The sequence below is a fragment of the Garra rufa genome, chromosome 6 (assembly GCF_049309525.1).
Source record: "Garra rufa chromosome 6, GarRuf1.0, whole genome shotgun sequence".
Taxonomy (NCBI): Eukaryota; Metazoa; Chordata; class Actinopteri; order Cypriniformes; family Cyprinidae; genus Garra; species Garra rufa.
This window is the reverse complement of record NC_133366.1, coordinates 36113693-36128285: the sequence shown is the minus strand read 5'-3', so window position 1 is coordinate 36128285 and position 14593 is coordinate 36113693. Positions and strand designations below refer to the sequence as shown.

At 36.9% G+C, this 14593-nt stretch overlaps 1 protein-coding gene across 1 annotated transcript in view; it reads right to left on the bottom strand.

The window, feature by feature from the left end:
• chrna8 (cholinergic receptor, nicotinic, alpha 8) overlaps positions 1-3806 on the bottom strand; it is a 96360-nt gene extending 92554 nt beyond the window's left edge. The window contains exon 1 of the mRNA XM_073842284.1: positions 3634-3806. Coding sequence (XP_073698385.1) covers positions 3634-3706 — 73 coding nt within the window. The 5' untranslated portion in view covers positions 3707-3806. The remainder of the gene's footprint in view (positions 1-3633) is intronic.
• Between the last annotated feature and the right edge of the window lie 10787 nt (positions 3807-14593).

Below are 14593 nucleotides of genomic sequence, written 5' to 3'. Positions count from 1 at the left end.
CTTTAACAAAGATTAAAAATCTTACTGTTCAAAAACTTTTGACTGATAGTGTAGATTAACTTTTTTTAGATAGACTTTTTATCTCAAAATTCAGACTTTTATAGTAGAGTTGAGTATATAGATATATCTCTCAAAAGTTGAACTTTTATTTTCAGAATAGTGAGCAAAAAAAAAGCTGTGAGATAAAAAGTATGCTGTTGCAGAAACAAGCTTTCATAGAAAATATTATTGGAGTATGTTTTACTTCAACAAATGTTTACTCAAATAATTCTTCTTTAAAATGTCGTGTTTAATTCAATGTCTTTCCTGCTGTCTCTTTGCAATAAATTGTAAGTATACAATTGTAACTATACAATATAAAATAACTAGCAATTTTCAAAAAAGTGAATTTTTTACACCATCTATTTTTTCAGTGAAAGTAAACATGAACTCAATGTTAACTTTTTTGCATTAGCCAAAATGTAACAAACATTTAGAGAGGAAATGTTACTTGTTACTTGAAATGTGTTACTTGTAGTTAAATTTTTTTCTTGAGTAATTTACTAATTTACTAGCAATTTCTAAGTGAAAGTTGTTTCAAAGTAAATCCAACACCAGTGTGGATGTTTATTCTTTTTTTTTTGGTCTCCTTTTTCAGGAAATTCTGGCTGTTTGTTTTTTTTAAATCACATATAGGGCACGCTAAAAAAATTAATTATTCATTAATAGATCACCATTTAAAAGTGGTAGCCAATTCAAACAATAACACCGAATTTTATGTTAATGTGACTTTTCATTAGCCTTTAAAAAAATGGCAAACCAGGGGTGCAGAGTTCTTTGTGGAGATCTATACCTTCCGGCAACGATTAGCTCCAACCCTAAATGAACACCCTTGAAATAGCTAATAATCAATCTAATTAATTATCTGTGTTGAAGCAGGACTGTAACCGAACTCTACAATAGATCTCCAGGAACAGGATTGGGAAGCCCTGGTATACCTAGCTGTGCTCAAAAAAAGTAGAAAATCTTTGGAGAACTCTGGTCCAGTGACTCCTTGTAAATGCCCAATGGTGTACACTGTGGAGAATTAGTGAAAAACTCTTTCAGAAGAGGCACCTTTAAAACAACTGTCTTTGATTAGGCTAATTGTTACTCGCATCATAACAGATCTAAATGTGAATCTAAATTCCAATTGGACACACCATGCATGAAACCACAGTCGATATATGCACACCTGTGACTGCACATCAGTTAATTTTACATTAATATGCCAAGTTATGTTGCTTGGCAACCTTAAACAGCATATAGTTAAGTGTATGAAATACATGGCCAAAAACGTGCTAATAACAGGTTTAGCTATTCCAGTCATTTCTATGATGAAAAATTGTAATGCAGCATCATGCAATAACACAGTTCACAAAGTGAGGTTTGTATAAAAATGGAAGGTCAGACCTGAACTACAATGAACCCCATTACAATAAAATGGAACTCCAGCTGTCAGTCAAGCATCTTTACCTAATGTCAGTGCCTGATCTCAATGATGCTCTTGGTTCTGAATCAAGCAAATCATTGCGTCGTTGTTCCAATACCTAGTGGAAATGCTCCTAGAAGTGTAGAAGCAATGAGAAGGATTAATGCTTTTTTGCCGTTTTTTTAAGTAAACATTGATACAATGAGTAAGTTACGTCACTGATGTAATGATGAGGTCTGGTTCACTGTACTATAGCGTTCAGACCTGGGTTTTGTGCAGGCTTGTCATTTCCAGTAAGTTACTGATGCAAAACATATGACTGCCATCTCTCTCTCTAATCTACATGCTGACCATTTTCTCTCAGCCAAATAGTGTAAGCTGCTGGTCTGTGGGATTTTAAGGTCATGGTATAAATCCCAACCCTCCATGATAGCCTGGAGTATGCTGGGAATATTGTCAGAATGTAGGATAAAATCCCTTTCTGCCAATATGTGACCCTGGACCACAAAACCAGCCATAAGGGTCCATTTTTTTTAAATTGATGTGACAATATCTGGCCGTGATACAAGATTTTCAAAATCTAGAATGTGAGGGTGCAAAAAAAAAAAAAAAAAAAAAAATGAAATATTGAGAACATCGCCTTTAAAGTTGTCGAAATTAAGTCTTTAGCAATGCATATTACTAATTAAAATTTAAGTTTTAATATATTTATGGTAGGAAATTTACAAAATATCTTCAAGGAACATGATCTTTACTTAATATCTTAATGATTTTTGGCATAAAAGAAAACTCAGTTTTGACCCATACAATGTATTTTTGGTTATACGAATATACCTGTGCTACTTAAGACTGGTTTTGTGGTCCAGGGTCACATATAAGAAAAATGCCTAGAAAGAAAATTCAGAAAACAGATGTCATTGCAAGGGGGAGGGAGAGTTATTTTGATCAAAGATTTTGAGGGCACATCATTTTTAATCTTTTTTTTCTGTATTGTTTTATGGAAAGACATCAGTTGTCCAGGAATCCAGTGCCCTTTGTTTGCAGCTGTTCTACTGTACCTTTTAAAGAAATCTGCAAAGTCAGTCCTACAATATTACCATAATTGGCACAGAGCTGACCAGAGTCATAAATTGAAGTAATTTTGCTGATATACTAAGGGCAATGGGTTTGCTTGACCTCTGTAAATAGTTGAAGGGAATCCCACCTTAAATGGTTAGAACTGAAACCCCCACACACACTGAACGTCCAGACAAAATCAATCAAAGGGATTAATCATGCTCTGACCGTAAGGAAAATTAAAGGACACCAATAAACCGCTTTCAGGAATGGAATGTGTTACTTATCCAAAAAGTCACAAACCAAGTTATCTACTTGACAGGTTATTATTCAGAGGAGCAGTTCCAGTTCCATTGCTTAATTGTACAACGTTAGTTCCATTCCTCAAATTTGATTGGTTGAGAGTGCTGATTTAATACAGTCCCACAGCAATGGGACATTTCATTGTTTGCAACAGTCTGCTTGTCTGTGTTTACACACAAAGGTTGATGCTTTGGTTTCCTTCTTAAGTATTTTCCGTGTCAGCTAAGAAATATACGAAGTACCTCGGCAATGTTTAGAGTTAATCGATATTAAAAGTCGTTCAGGCATAACACCACTCAGACATCACAGATTTATTGTGCGAGGCGTTAATTGAAAGTATCGAAAGGAAGTCGAGCATACAGATGCATGCACTTGATGCGCGGGCATACCCATACACTCATGCAATAAGTTAACCCATAACACCCTGAAATTATAGGTCATAAAGGATTTCTTTCATCCTGTCTACGCCATGAATGCTCGCGTCTCACATTGGCGTATTACCGAGTAGACCTAAGGATGTTGTGCGGTATTTTTGTCAGTGTTCATGCGTCAGTGCGAACATGCCAGATGTTATGGGGTATTAAGGGGTCGAGGTGCTTGAAGGCAAATCGCACAAAGACACTCTTACAAGCTGTACACAAAGATAAACACACTTGCTCATTTATTTCTACAGTGAAATGATCAATCCTTGCTTTTATTTAGTAACTCTAAGTCATCGTTTTGTCATACTTCACGTATTCAAGCTAAGTTAACATCGAAGTAAAAACAAATGCCTACAAATTATGTTGCGCAAACAACTTTAAAGAAACACAAAAAGCACCTACCTTTAATACAAAATGACGTCCACATAAAAATTCCAAGATGTAGAATTCCAAAATATCTTTGATTCTGCATCATTCCTGTAATGGGAAGTTGTCCTATTACACACAAGCCGACGAAACTTTAGTCTGTCAGCATCCGAGCTGTGTGCAGCGGTAGGTAACACTTGCGCGCACCCTCTTCCTCTCCCCCCACCTCTCTCTCTTTCTCTCTCTCTCTTTGCTTTTAATTTCTCAAACAAATTTGTGACCGCAATGCAAGAGCAAGAGCTGTAATCAGCATGTTATCCTTAAACAATGAGCATTAACTGTCAATCAATTCCAGCCAAGAGTCTAATCACTATGCATAACAATACATAAACGATTTACAGAACTGGCGCACGCTCTTATATTATGCGTAAAGACGCCATCTGGACACGCGCTATAGCTGCAGAAATAATTTCGCTCGCTTGCTGTGGATAATATGCTCCAAGCGCGACATGATGCTTGTAAAATCTACATTTAAAGTATTTAAAGTCCAAGGGGAGATTTAAACCCCTTTTATTGGGCAATGTTCTTCATGGATCATTATTTGGTTCAGTGAGGATTTATAAATATGAGTTTGCTGCCCGAGCGCATCATCAGGTGTTTGTGATCGGTGCACTAAATCTGAAGTATTACATGCCCCTCGTTAATTTATTTTAGAGGTTAAAGATGTTAACTAATCTTCCGAAGGTCGATGTTTTCAACCCTGTGAAGTTTAATTCATGATTCCTGTCACTATTGTGCCACTGAGCAAAGCATTTAAAGCCATGATGTTCATGAAGGAATGTCCCTGAAGTCCAAAGGCTGTTGTCTGTTACTGTTAGAATAGGGCAAACAGGGTCTAGTTGTCTACTTAAAGGGATGGTTCGGAGTAGAATTGACTTCATTGCTATGCACTCCGAAGCCCATCTAAATACCCCATCCGAATTTTTTTTTAACGTTAGTCAAACATTTATGGAGATATTAGAGTTTTTCGAATTGCTTGTTACAGGAGTGAATGGTACATGTGATGTATCTCGTAAATTGCACCACTAAACGTGCAAGTAATCTTACCAAACTTGTACAGTAGTGTAAATAGGTTATGTACTCACAAAACGCTGCATCAGAACATTTGTAAGTCCACCATGAGTGTTTTAAAAACACGTTTTAGCCGATCCCTACTAGTCTCAAAAACTACAAATGGCGACACGTCGACGTCACTTCCCTGGTTTGAAAAAAGCACGTAAAAGTCCTCCTATAAGCTGACATGCACACAGATGTAGTAGGAGGACTTTTACGTGCTTTTTTCAAACCAGGGAAGTGACGTCGACTTGTAGTTTCTGAGACTAGTAGTTCTCGGGTAAAACGTGTTTTTAAAACACTCATGGTGGACTTACAAATGTTCTGATGCAGCGTTTTGTGAGTACATAACCTATTTACACTACTGTACAAGTTTGGTAAGATTACTTGCACGTTTAGTGGTGCAATTTACGAGATACATCACATGTACCATTCACTCCTGTAACAAGCAATTCGAAAAACTCTAATATCTCCATAAATGTTTGACTAAGGTAAAAAAAAACTTCGGATGGGGTATTTAGATGGGCTTCGGAGTGCATAGCAATGAAGTCAATTCTACTCCGAACCATCCCTTTAAGTTAATATTTTTCAGGGTAAATATATTTTTTGGAAGTTTCTATATAAACACCTTGAAGTCTTGACTACAAAAAAATATATTCAGCCGTACTGCTAAGGGAAATAGATACAAGGCACTTAAAACATGCTAACACACTCAAGGATAATTTGTCACGATTGGAACTTGTTGTTTAGACACTGATTTGAGAAGAATACCCTTTTTCTGGAATGTGGAGTAATGTCTCAAGTAAAAATGAAAGAGAAATCTCTCACAATATATATTAATTTATAATATAAAACATGAGTTCTCAACTCTGGTATGCAAGATCCATTTTACTGCAGAGTTCAGCTCCAACCCTAATCAAACACACCTGAACAAGTTCATCAAAGTCTTTAGGATCAATGGCAGTGCGTTCCAAACGGGATATATCGTCCTCCGAAGGGCACTTCAGAGTGAAAACAATCATGGCCGCCATATTGAAGTGTCATTCCAAACTCAAAACTAGCCACTTCAAAGGCCCATTCGGAATGAAGGATTTTGAAGGGTACAACTGATGGACACTTCGGGCTCTCAAGAACCTTTGTGCAGATTCTTTGTATGATGACGGAGCCTCTGTATGGGCACGGGATGATGACGCAAAAGGGCACTTCAAGAAACAGTTGTTTGATCCCCTACACCCTTCAACCCTTCGAAACTATCACTCCAGAGGGTAAACCCTTTGAAGGGATTAGGGCATAGGGATGAGCCCTTCTGAATGGAACACAGGGTAGAAAGTTACAGGCAGGTGAGTTTGATCAAGGTTGGAGCTAAACTCTGCAGGAAAATTAATGTTGTGGACCAGAGTTGAGAACCCCTGATATAAAATATAATAAGTAAATAAAATATAATAGGAAATTTAAAAGAAAATATGCAAAACATACATAACAGAAGGTCAAATAAATGAACTGTATAAATTGATAAGATCGCATGTAACAGCTTGATCCTAATATCATTGTTACAACTGTTTCAAACCTGACAATTGACAAAATAATCTCATCCTGAGAACAATGTTCAATTTCTCAGTTAAAATCTACATGCTAGTGTGATTTCATAGTTTTGAACTGCTATTTCAAAACTATAATCAACCAAAATGTAGATGAATTTGTTTATCGGAACAGTTTTGAAGAAATTTGGCATTGTATCACATCCTCATCCTCCACTGCAGTGAATGGGTGCCGTCAGAATGAGAATTCAAAGAGCTGATAAAAACATGCCAATCATCCACACAACTCCAGTACTTCCTTTTGAAATGAAAAGCAGTATGTTTGTAAAAAATAAACCAAGGCATTTTAAAGGGGTCATGACATGAGAAATCAAAATTGCCTTGATCTTCTGACATATAAGAGGTTTTTGTACCATTAAAACATCCCGCAAGTTTCATAGCTTAAAACGTCCTCCTCAATATAAACAAAGCATTTATTTAATCAAGCTCCAAAAATGGCTTGTTTGGATCGAAGGTGCAAGATGACATCACCCAGGTACAAACATTTGCATAAACACTGCCTCCAGAACAAGGCATCAATGACTATTCATCGAGTCTGTCGTCAATTAGACAAATGAAGTGAAAGAACGTTCGCTTTGACGCTTTTGGTTTAAACAGCTTGTTTGTGTCTTTGCACAGATATCAGAAGGATCCCAGTGTAAGGAACAAGTAGATAGTTTATTTTTAATGGCATCCCGGATTGTGTCTGTGGATTGATCGGAACATTTTGTTTTGTAAACGAGGCAGAGTGTCATGGAGAGTTCAGAAAGAAAAATTTGTTGAAAGATAAAGTGGTACTAGATCTGACTGCAGCTGCATCACAAATGGTAAGTAAATGATTTCATAATGCTTTGTCTGGAAATGACCGTGTTTTTATCACTGTCAAAACACTCACATGCATAAGTGAGGGATCGTTGATACTGTTTCCTATGCAATGACATTAGCCAATTATAACAGTGGCCGATTACTAAGACACGATTACTAGGACACAGGGTCATAATGAGAGTTGAAAATAATAATTTATGTGCAAAAAAAACTTTATTAACATTATAAGTAAACCTCAAGAAACATATTAAAATAAAAAATCCATGTCATGACCCCTTTAACTATAAACTATCACTTCTGGTCAATAATCCATAATAACGCTTCCTCCAGTGGAAAGGTTTGCTTGATTTGTGCACATTTCTCACTTGATTCAGACTAGCCGGATATTTCTATAGAGAAAAATCCATTCTTAATGCAATGTATTTTCTGTTTAATAAAGTATAATCCTATGTGATATAATAAACAAAAGCCTGCTTATCACACAGTACATTTTACACAATTTAACACACTATTGTACTGTTTGATGTTACAGATTGGCAAAATGGAATTGGCCCTCGGATCACACATGCCTTTACAGTGTGCTGCAATTTGCAGCCACATGAATTGCAAACAGATTCATCACACACTGGTGCCCCGGCAGACGTTCGTTCTCACACAGGACTATGAATGAGAGAGTGAGGCATTGAATCTGACAGTCCCCAAAACCCCATCGGTGGTAGACACCAGTATATGACCTCTCCCTCTTCTCTCCTTCTCACGACATCCACAAGCTTTGCACAACTGTCTCTCAGCATCAGACGAGAGCAGAAAACAGTTGGGGAATTAAGACAAGCCTCATGCACCATCAACTCGACTCAGAGCACATTAACTAACTTTTATTTTATTGTTCTCATCTTTTCTTGTCAGAGTCACGGGTCATTTAATCTGTCCTTTCTGGCATCTAACCTACAGCCATGCAAATCTTGCATTTGGAGGAAAACTATTTACTAAACGTTTCCTTTAGCCATAAATGCATCATTGGAATTACAAAAATAAATTTTGATTGGAGATATTAAAAAGTCACACTAAACTTTGATTCCTGTGGTCTTGTTTTTAACGAAGTAGAACGTATTCTACTAAATTTAAGTTTCTACACTTTCATCAAAGAAAAAAAAAGGCTTTGATTTGTACTTTCATAAAAACATGAATAAATGTTTTTAGAATAAAAGATTCTAAGTTATAAGCCTTTTGTTAATATTAGATTTTTTTTAGAATGACATTGTAAGCATCAAAGGATAAGGCAGAAATTAGATCTCATAAGCATATAAAGTACAAGAAGAAGAGAGAGCGGTGTGATAGGAAGCATTACAGGCTCAGATTTATATTAAACGACCCTTCTAACCTCAGAGAAGACCCTAGTGGGCACACTATCAAGGTTTCCATATCTTTCTCTCTCTCTTTTACACTCTCACTCTCTCACCTTTCATTATATGAGAAAGAATATGAGTGTTCAGAAGATTGGAGTTGAAGCTCCAAAGATTGGAGGGCAGAAGGCGAAGAAGGGGAAAAAAGGCTGTAGAAAAAAAGGAACAGAATTTAACTTTCCTGACCCTCAATCAACTCAAAGAGAAGAGATGAAGAAAGAAAGAATAGATGAACTTGAACTCCTGATTTCACTTTAAATGAAATGCATTTTTTTAATTACTTACATTGTTGCGTCTCCTTTGTTCAGAAGCATGTGAAATAGGCAACTTCATGACAGAGGCATTCCAGAACACAGTGCACCTTAATACATATATAATATATATATAGATTAAGACTGTAAAGTTGCATGGAGACAGTATACGTGAGTGTCTGTGTTAATACAGAATGACGTGATGTCCCTTCAGATTAATTGAGTATGCTACTTTTAGCAAGAGACACTGGTTCCTTTTTGTGTTACTACGGTAACAGATTAAGCAATACACTGGTTTCTACCCGACATTAAATTTAACAAACTAGCTCAAAAACACTTGAATCAAAACCAGAATACAGAGAAACAGAATTAAACTGGTTGTTGCTTTTCTAATAAATGCAGTTCTGAGACCCATAAAGACAGTTTTTAAGACATTACGCGTGACTCCATACTAGAACGGAGCACATTAGGCTAACTTGGAAATATAAATTAGATGTAGTGATTAATCATACCTGAACAGATCATGGACAGGAATGAGATCAAAATGTAGCCTAAGTTAACTCATTCTGAGAAAGTTACAGTGTAGTGTTATATCTTAATGAATTAAAGATTTTTTTTTAGCCCGACACTGCACATCAACGCTCCCTCGATTGATGCTGCTAGTCATAAAGATGAACGTTATGACATCCAATGTCATTAGAGTGGGATATGCTGCCATCTGTTGGCAATGCAGACTTTTTTTTTTGGTTGACCAGAAACGGCACAAAATCTAATTTTAGTGTCTATGCTCTTTTTCATTTCACCTGAATTGATGTTTTTTTGGGGGAAAATTTGCCTGTGACATTGTATTAGATTATTTGTGTATGTATTAGATTTAAATATCAAAGTTTTTTGTAATAAGGGAGCTGTGGATACATTAATGTTTTAAGATTTATGGCAGACAAAAATATTGTTTAAATGGCCTTAAAATGACATCCCTGTAAAAAAAAAACAGCATATGTTGGTTAAGTAGGTTTTGATGCTGGGATGCTGGTTTTAGCTGGTTTATGCTGGTCCTTTGCTGGTTAATGCTGGTCCTTAGCTGGTCCTTAGCTGGTCATATTGCTGGTCAAGGACCAGCATAAACCAGCAAAGGACCAGCATAAACTAGCTAAGGACCAGCATAAACCAGCAAAGGACCAGCTTAATCCAGCATACCAGCATCAAAACCTACCTAACCAGCATATGCTGTTTTTTTTTTCAACAGGGATGTCATTACTTGTGTTTTATTGTTATATTGTAGCCTAATACTTATGGTATTTCATCAGGTTATTATTCAGCACTTTGATGAACTGGATGTACATTTCAGACATCTGATATTCATTAAAACCTATCCACCTTTTTTCAATGTGGAAGTAAGGCGTTTTCTGTTCATGTGCGAGACTTCCGGTTCATTAGCCACTGTAGGGAAATATTGAAAAGAATAACAAAGTGCAGTAAACAGTAGAACTGTTTGCACTACAAACCAGTGTGCTCATAATTAAGCTAATACATTAAAATAATATGGTTAAACACACCTGTTTGTGATATCAAGCAACAGATGGACGCCAATGATACCGGAAACCAGACCTATTTAATTTTTAATCTTAATCTTTAATCTTGCAAAAAATGATCTCTATGAAGAATTTCTCCATCATAGCACAGAAACTGCACTTGTAAAAATCACAAATGACTTGCTTCTTGCGTCAGACCAAGGCTGCATCTCATTGCTAGTTTTACCCGATCTTAGTGCTGCGTTCGACACTAGTATAGATCATGACATACTCATAGATCGATTACAAAACTATACAGGTATTCAAGGGCAGGCTTTAAGATGGTTCAGAGCATACCTGTCTGATCGCTACCACTTTGTTTATTTAAATGGGGGAGTCATGGCAATTATCACCAGTAAAGTATGGAGAGCCACAAGGATCTGTCCTAGGTCATCTGCTATTTTCAATATACATGTTACCCCTTGGTATTATTAGGAAATATGGGATTAGTTTCCATTGTTATGCTGATGATACTATATAACTATATATCTCAATGAAACTTATAACTTAGCAAAGCTAACAGAGTGTGTTAAAAATGTAAAAGACTGGATGACCAATAATTTCCTATAAATTCAGATAAGACAGAGATATTACTTATTGGACCAAAAAACAGTACACAGAATCTCTTGAATTGCAATTTGCAACTAGACGGATGTACTGTTATTTCCTCTACAGTCAAAAATCTGGGTGTTTTAATAGACAGCAACCTGTCTTTTGAAAATCATATTTTTCATGTTACAAAAAGAGCATTCTTCCATCTTAGAAACATTGCCAAGCTACAGAACATGTTACCTGTTTCTGATGCAGAAAAGTTAGTTCATGCATTCGTGACATCTAGACTGGACTATTGTAATGCACTACTAGGTGGTTGTCCTGCATCTTCAATAAACAAGCTACAGGTAGTCCATAACGCAGCTGCTAGAGTCCTTACCAGGTCAAGAAAATACGATATTTTATATTTTACAGTCTCTGCACTGGCTACCTATTAGGTTCTGTATCATTTACAAAATGTTACTTCTTACCTATAAGGCCTTAATGGTTTAGCTCCTGCATACCTAACTAGTCTCCTACCACGCTACAATCCATCACACTCCCTAAGGTCGCAAAACTCTGGACTTTTGGTAGCACCTAGGATAGCAAAGTCCACTAAAGGAGGGACAGCTTTTTCATATTTGGCTTCCATCCTCTGGAATAGCCTCCCTGATAACGTTTGGGGTTCAGACACACTCTTTATGTTTAAATCTAGATTAAAGACTCATCTCTTTAGACAAGCATTCACATAATGTATCTCATAACCTTGTACTTCAGTTTCATCTGATCAAATGCACATTAACATTCTTCAGCTTGGGCTAAACACATAATTTTTTGCTTGGTTGGAACAGCAGCTACGCTAATTATTTCTCTATTTGTTTCTCTATTTCTGCCATGGGATTAACATCCCGTGGTAACTAGGAATTATACAAGCTTCAGTCTGGATTCAGAATACCCAAGAAGAGATGATGCCAACCCCTCAGAGGACCTCTGATGGTGCCAGCCCTGAAACAACATACAGCACTACGAAATTTTGCTACAAGTTTGATTGCAACACATAATCATTACTGTTAATAGTGTTTGATTACATCATTACTGATTTTAACATACATCAACTTGAAATACAGTAGTCACCAACCACTTGAGAAAAGCGCTATACAAATAAACTTTAATTTAATTAATTTACAAATTACTATGCCCTAGAGTTGGGGTACTCGGACTTGTCACGGACTCGGATGCGTTTTGACTCGGACTTGACTCGGACTCAAGCTTTTCGGACTCGGGAATAATTGCCGAGTCCAGCCGAGTCCAGGGATAGTTGACGGAAATTTTACTGACTCGCATTATTACGAAAGTGACATTCAGTATTCGCACTTGTTTAAAAGTCTTGCCAGAACTTGAAAGCCTGCTGGTTTCTTTGCATACACAAACCCCCGAAGTGCGCTCAACGAAAGCGCCTCTCAGTCAGCGTGCAAATGCTGAATTAAGTTTACTTTTGGATGTTATTGCTACACATTTACATGAAAAGTAATGTCAAAATGCACCGTCTTGGAGAGTATTAATGCAAATGCGGTCGGTTTTGTCTTGTGAGTGAATTTAAACGAAATACAGGGAGAAATACAGATGTGTCACAATATATGATCGGTGCATCCGGTCTTAAAGCGACAGCAATGTAAACCTGCTGCAGCAGACTGCGTCATATTAAATTTGCTTATTCCATGGAATGTCTGGATACTGGATTCTGATTGGCTGGCAGGTGTGCAGTAAAACCGTTTAATGCACAGGTAGTTCCAAGTCAGTTTAATCACTGTTCTATATTAATGCGCTGCTTTAATTGATGCATGCAAACACACACAGAGAGAGAGAGAGAGAGAGAGAGAGGTCGGAGATCGCATTGTGCTGCGCACATACATAAACTTCTTGTCAGCGTTTGCCTGCGATCCTTATTAAAATAGCATAGATACTAGATCGCTACATTATATTCCTCAACAACGGGGTGGTAAAACTGCTGTTTTTGAATGAATTGTTGTTTGTAGAGAGAGACGCACAGCATGCAGCCAGGTAACCTTACGCACACACACAACTGTCATCTCTCTTGCCTTCACACTCTCTCTTGGTCGATCGATAATCTACTGAAACAAATGCTATATTTCATTCAAATAAATGTGATTTTTACCGGACTATTTAATCTCTGAGTCTGATTTGAAGCGGGCAGAATGCTAGAGCTGCGTGTCATAACTGACGAAAATAACCGTCTTTTTTATCCATTCAGTCAAATTTTGCGCTGCAAATATCAATCCTAGTTTTAATCTGTCTATAACCATGGAATAAGCGGGATAATCAACGGCTTGCCGTGCGTTAAAGGATTTAAAATGCACTTCGCGGAGGCAACCACCCTCCGCTTCGCGTCGGGCGGTTATGAGCCTCCACGTCCTGCATTTAAAATCCTTTAACGCACGGCAAACCGTTGATTATCCCTTACCTATTTTATTTCACAATTCAGAATTTTTTTTTTTTTATATGTTGTTTATATGTTGTATTTCGGACTTTATAACTCAAATTAACTCAGAGTTTTCTGAGGGGAAAATGTCGGAAGTGTGGGATTTAAACTCATGATTTTGAGCTGAGGGGAAAAGGGAGAATGTCATTTCTTATCAAAATTGTGAAATATAATCTCGGAATTGTGAAAATAAAGTCAGAATTTTGAAATATAAACTCAAATTTACTTTTTTTTACTCATTTATTCCATGGCCTCCATAGACTGCTTCTTAACAACTGTCACCTTACCGCCTCATTTTCATCCAAGAAAAAAAAAAATCAAAATGCCATCTACCCTGTCTAAGGTCTTAACATTCATCATATAAAACCCAAAACAGCCAAAATCAGAGATAAGAGGTGAATTTTCTGCTCCTCAGGTCTCATTCACTAAGCTTCCTACCCACCCCATTGAATTTATACATTTACTATATAACAGCAAATAAAGACAAGTCCTGTCCTGCCCTATAATTTTTCACATTCTAAAAGCTGTTTCACTCTGAAATATGTCACAATACATAAGTTATAACTTCTGTTACATGACTTTAAAGTTTGCTGAGCAGGACACTAATTATAAGATGGTGTGAAATCAAAAATCCAAATGGCAATATGCAATAGCTGTTTGCTTTTTTACATTTAAATTGTCATTGCCTTATTCTAGTTGTAAAGGTTAAAACAAGGTTAAGATACTGACAAACATTAGTGTTCAGTTGGACTCGGACTTGAGTCCGACTCGCCCCATTTTTGACTCGGACTCGAATGGCTAAAGACTCGGACTCGACTCGGACTCGACTCGGACTCGACTCGACTATGCCCACTATTACGGGAAAATTAAGGTGGATAGGCAAATTTAGTGAAATTGTTCAGGGGTGCATTACCTAAAAGCATCATTAGCTAATTATGGTGGTAAGTTCTATTGAACTTTGATAACGATGGAACTTGCAGCCATAGTTGCTTTTGGGAAATGCACCCAAGTTTGAATTTACAGTGGTGCAAATGGCATTAACTTAAAATGTGGGCAATAAAAGTCATAGAATAAACCTACCATTCAGAAGACTCTTTTACACCATTGTAAACTATAATTTTGTGTGTGTATACTGGTATTCACTAGGTCATGTGGGACCAAATGTCTCCAGAAGTATAGTAATACCAGTACATTTTGACCTTGTGGGGACATATTTTAGTTCCCT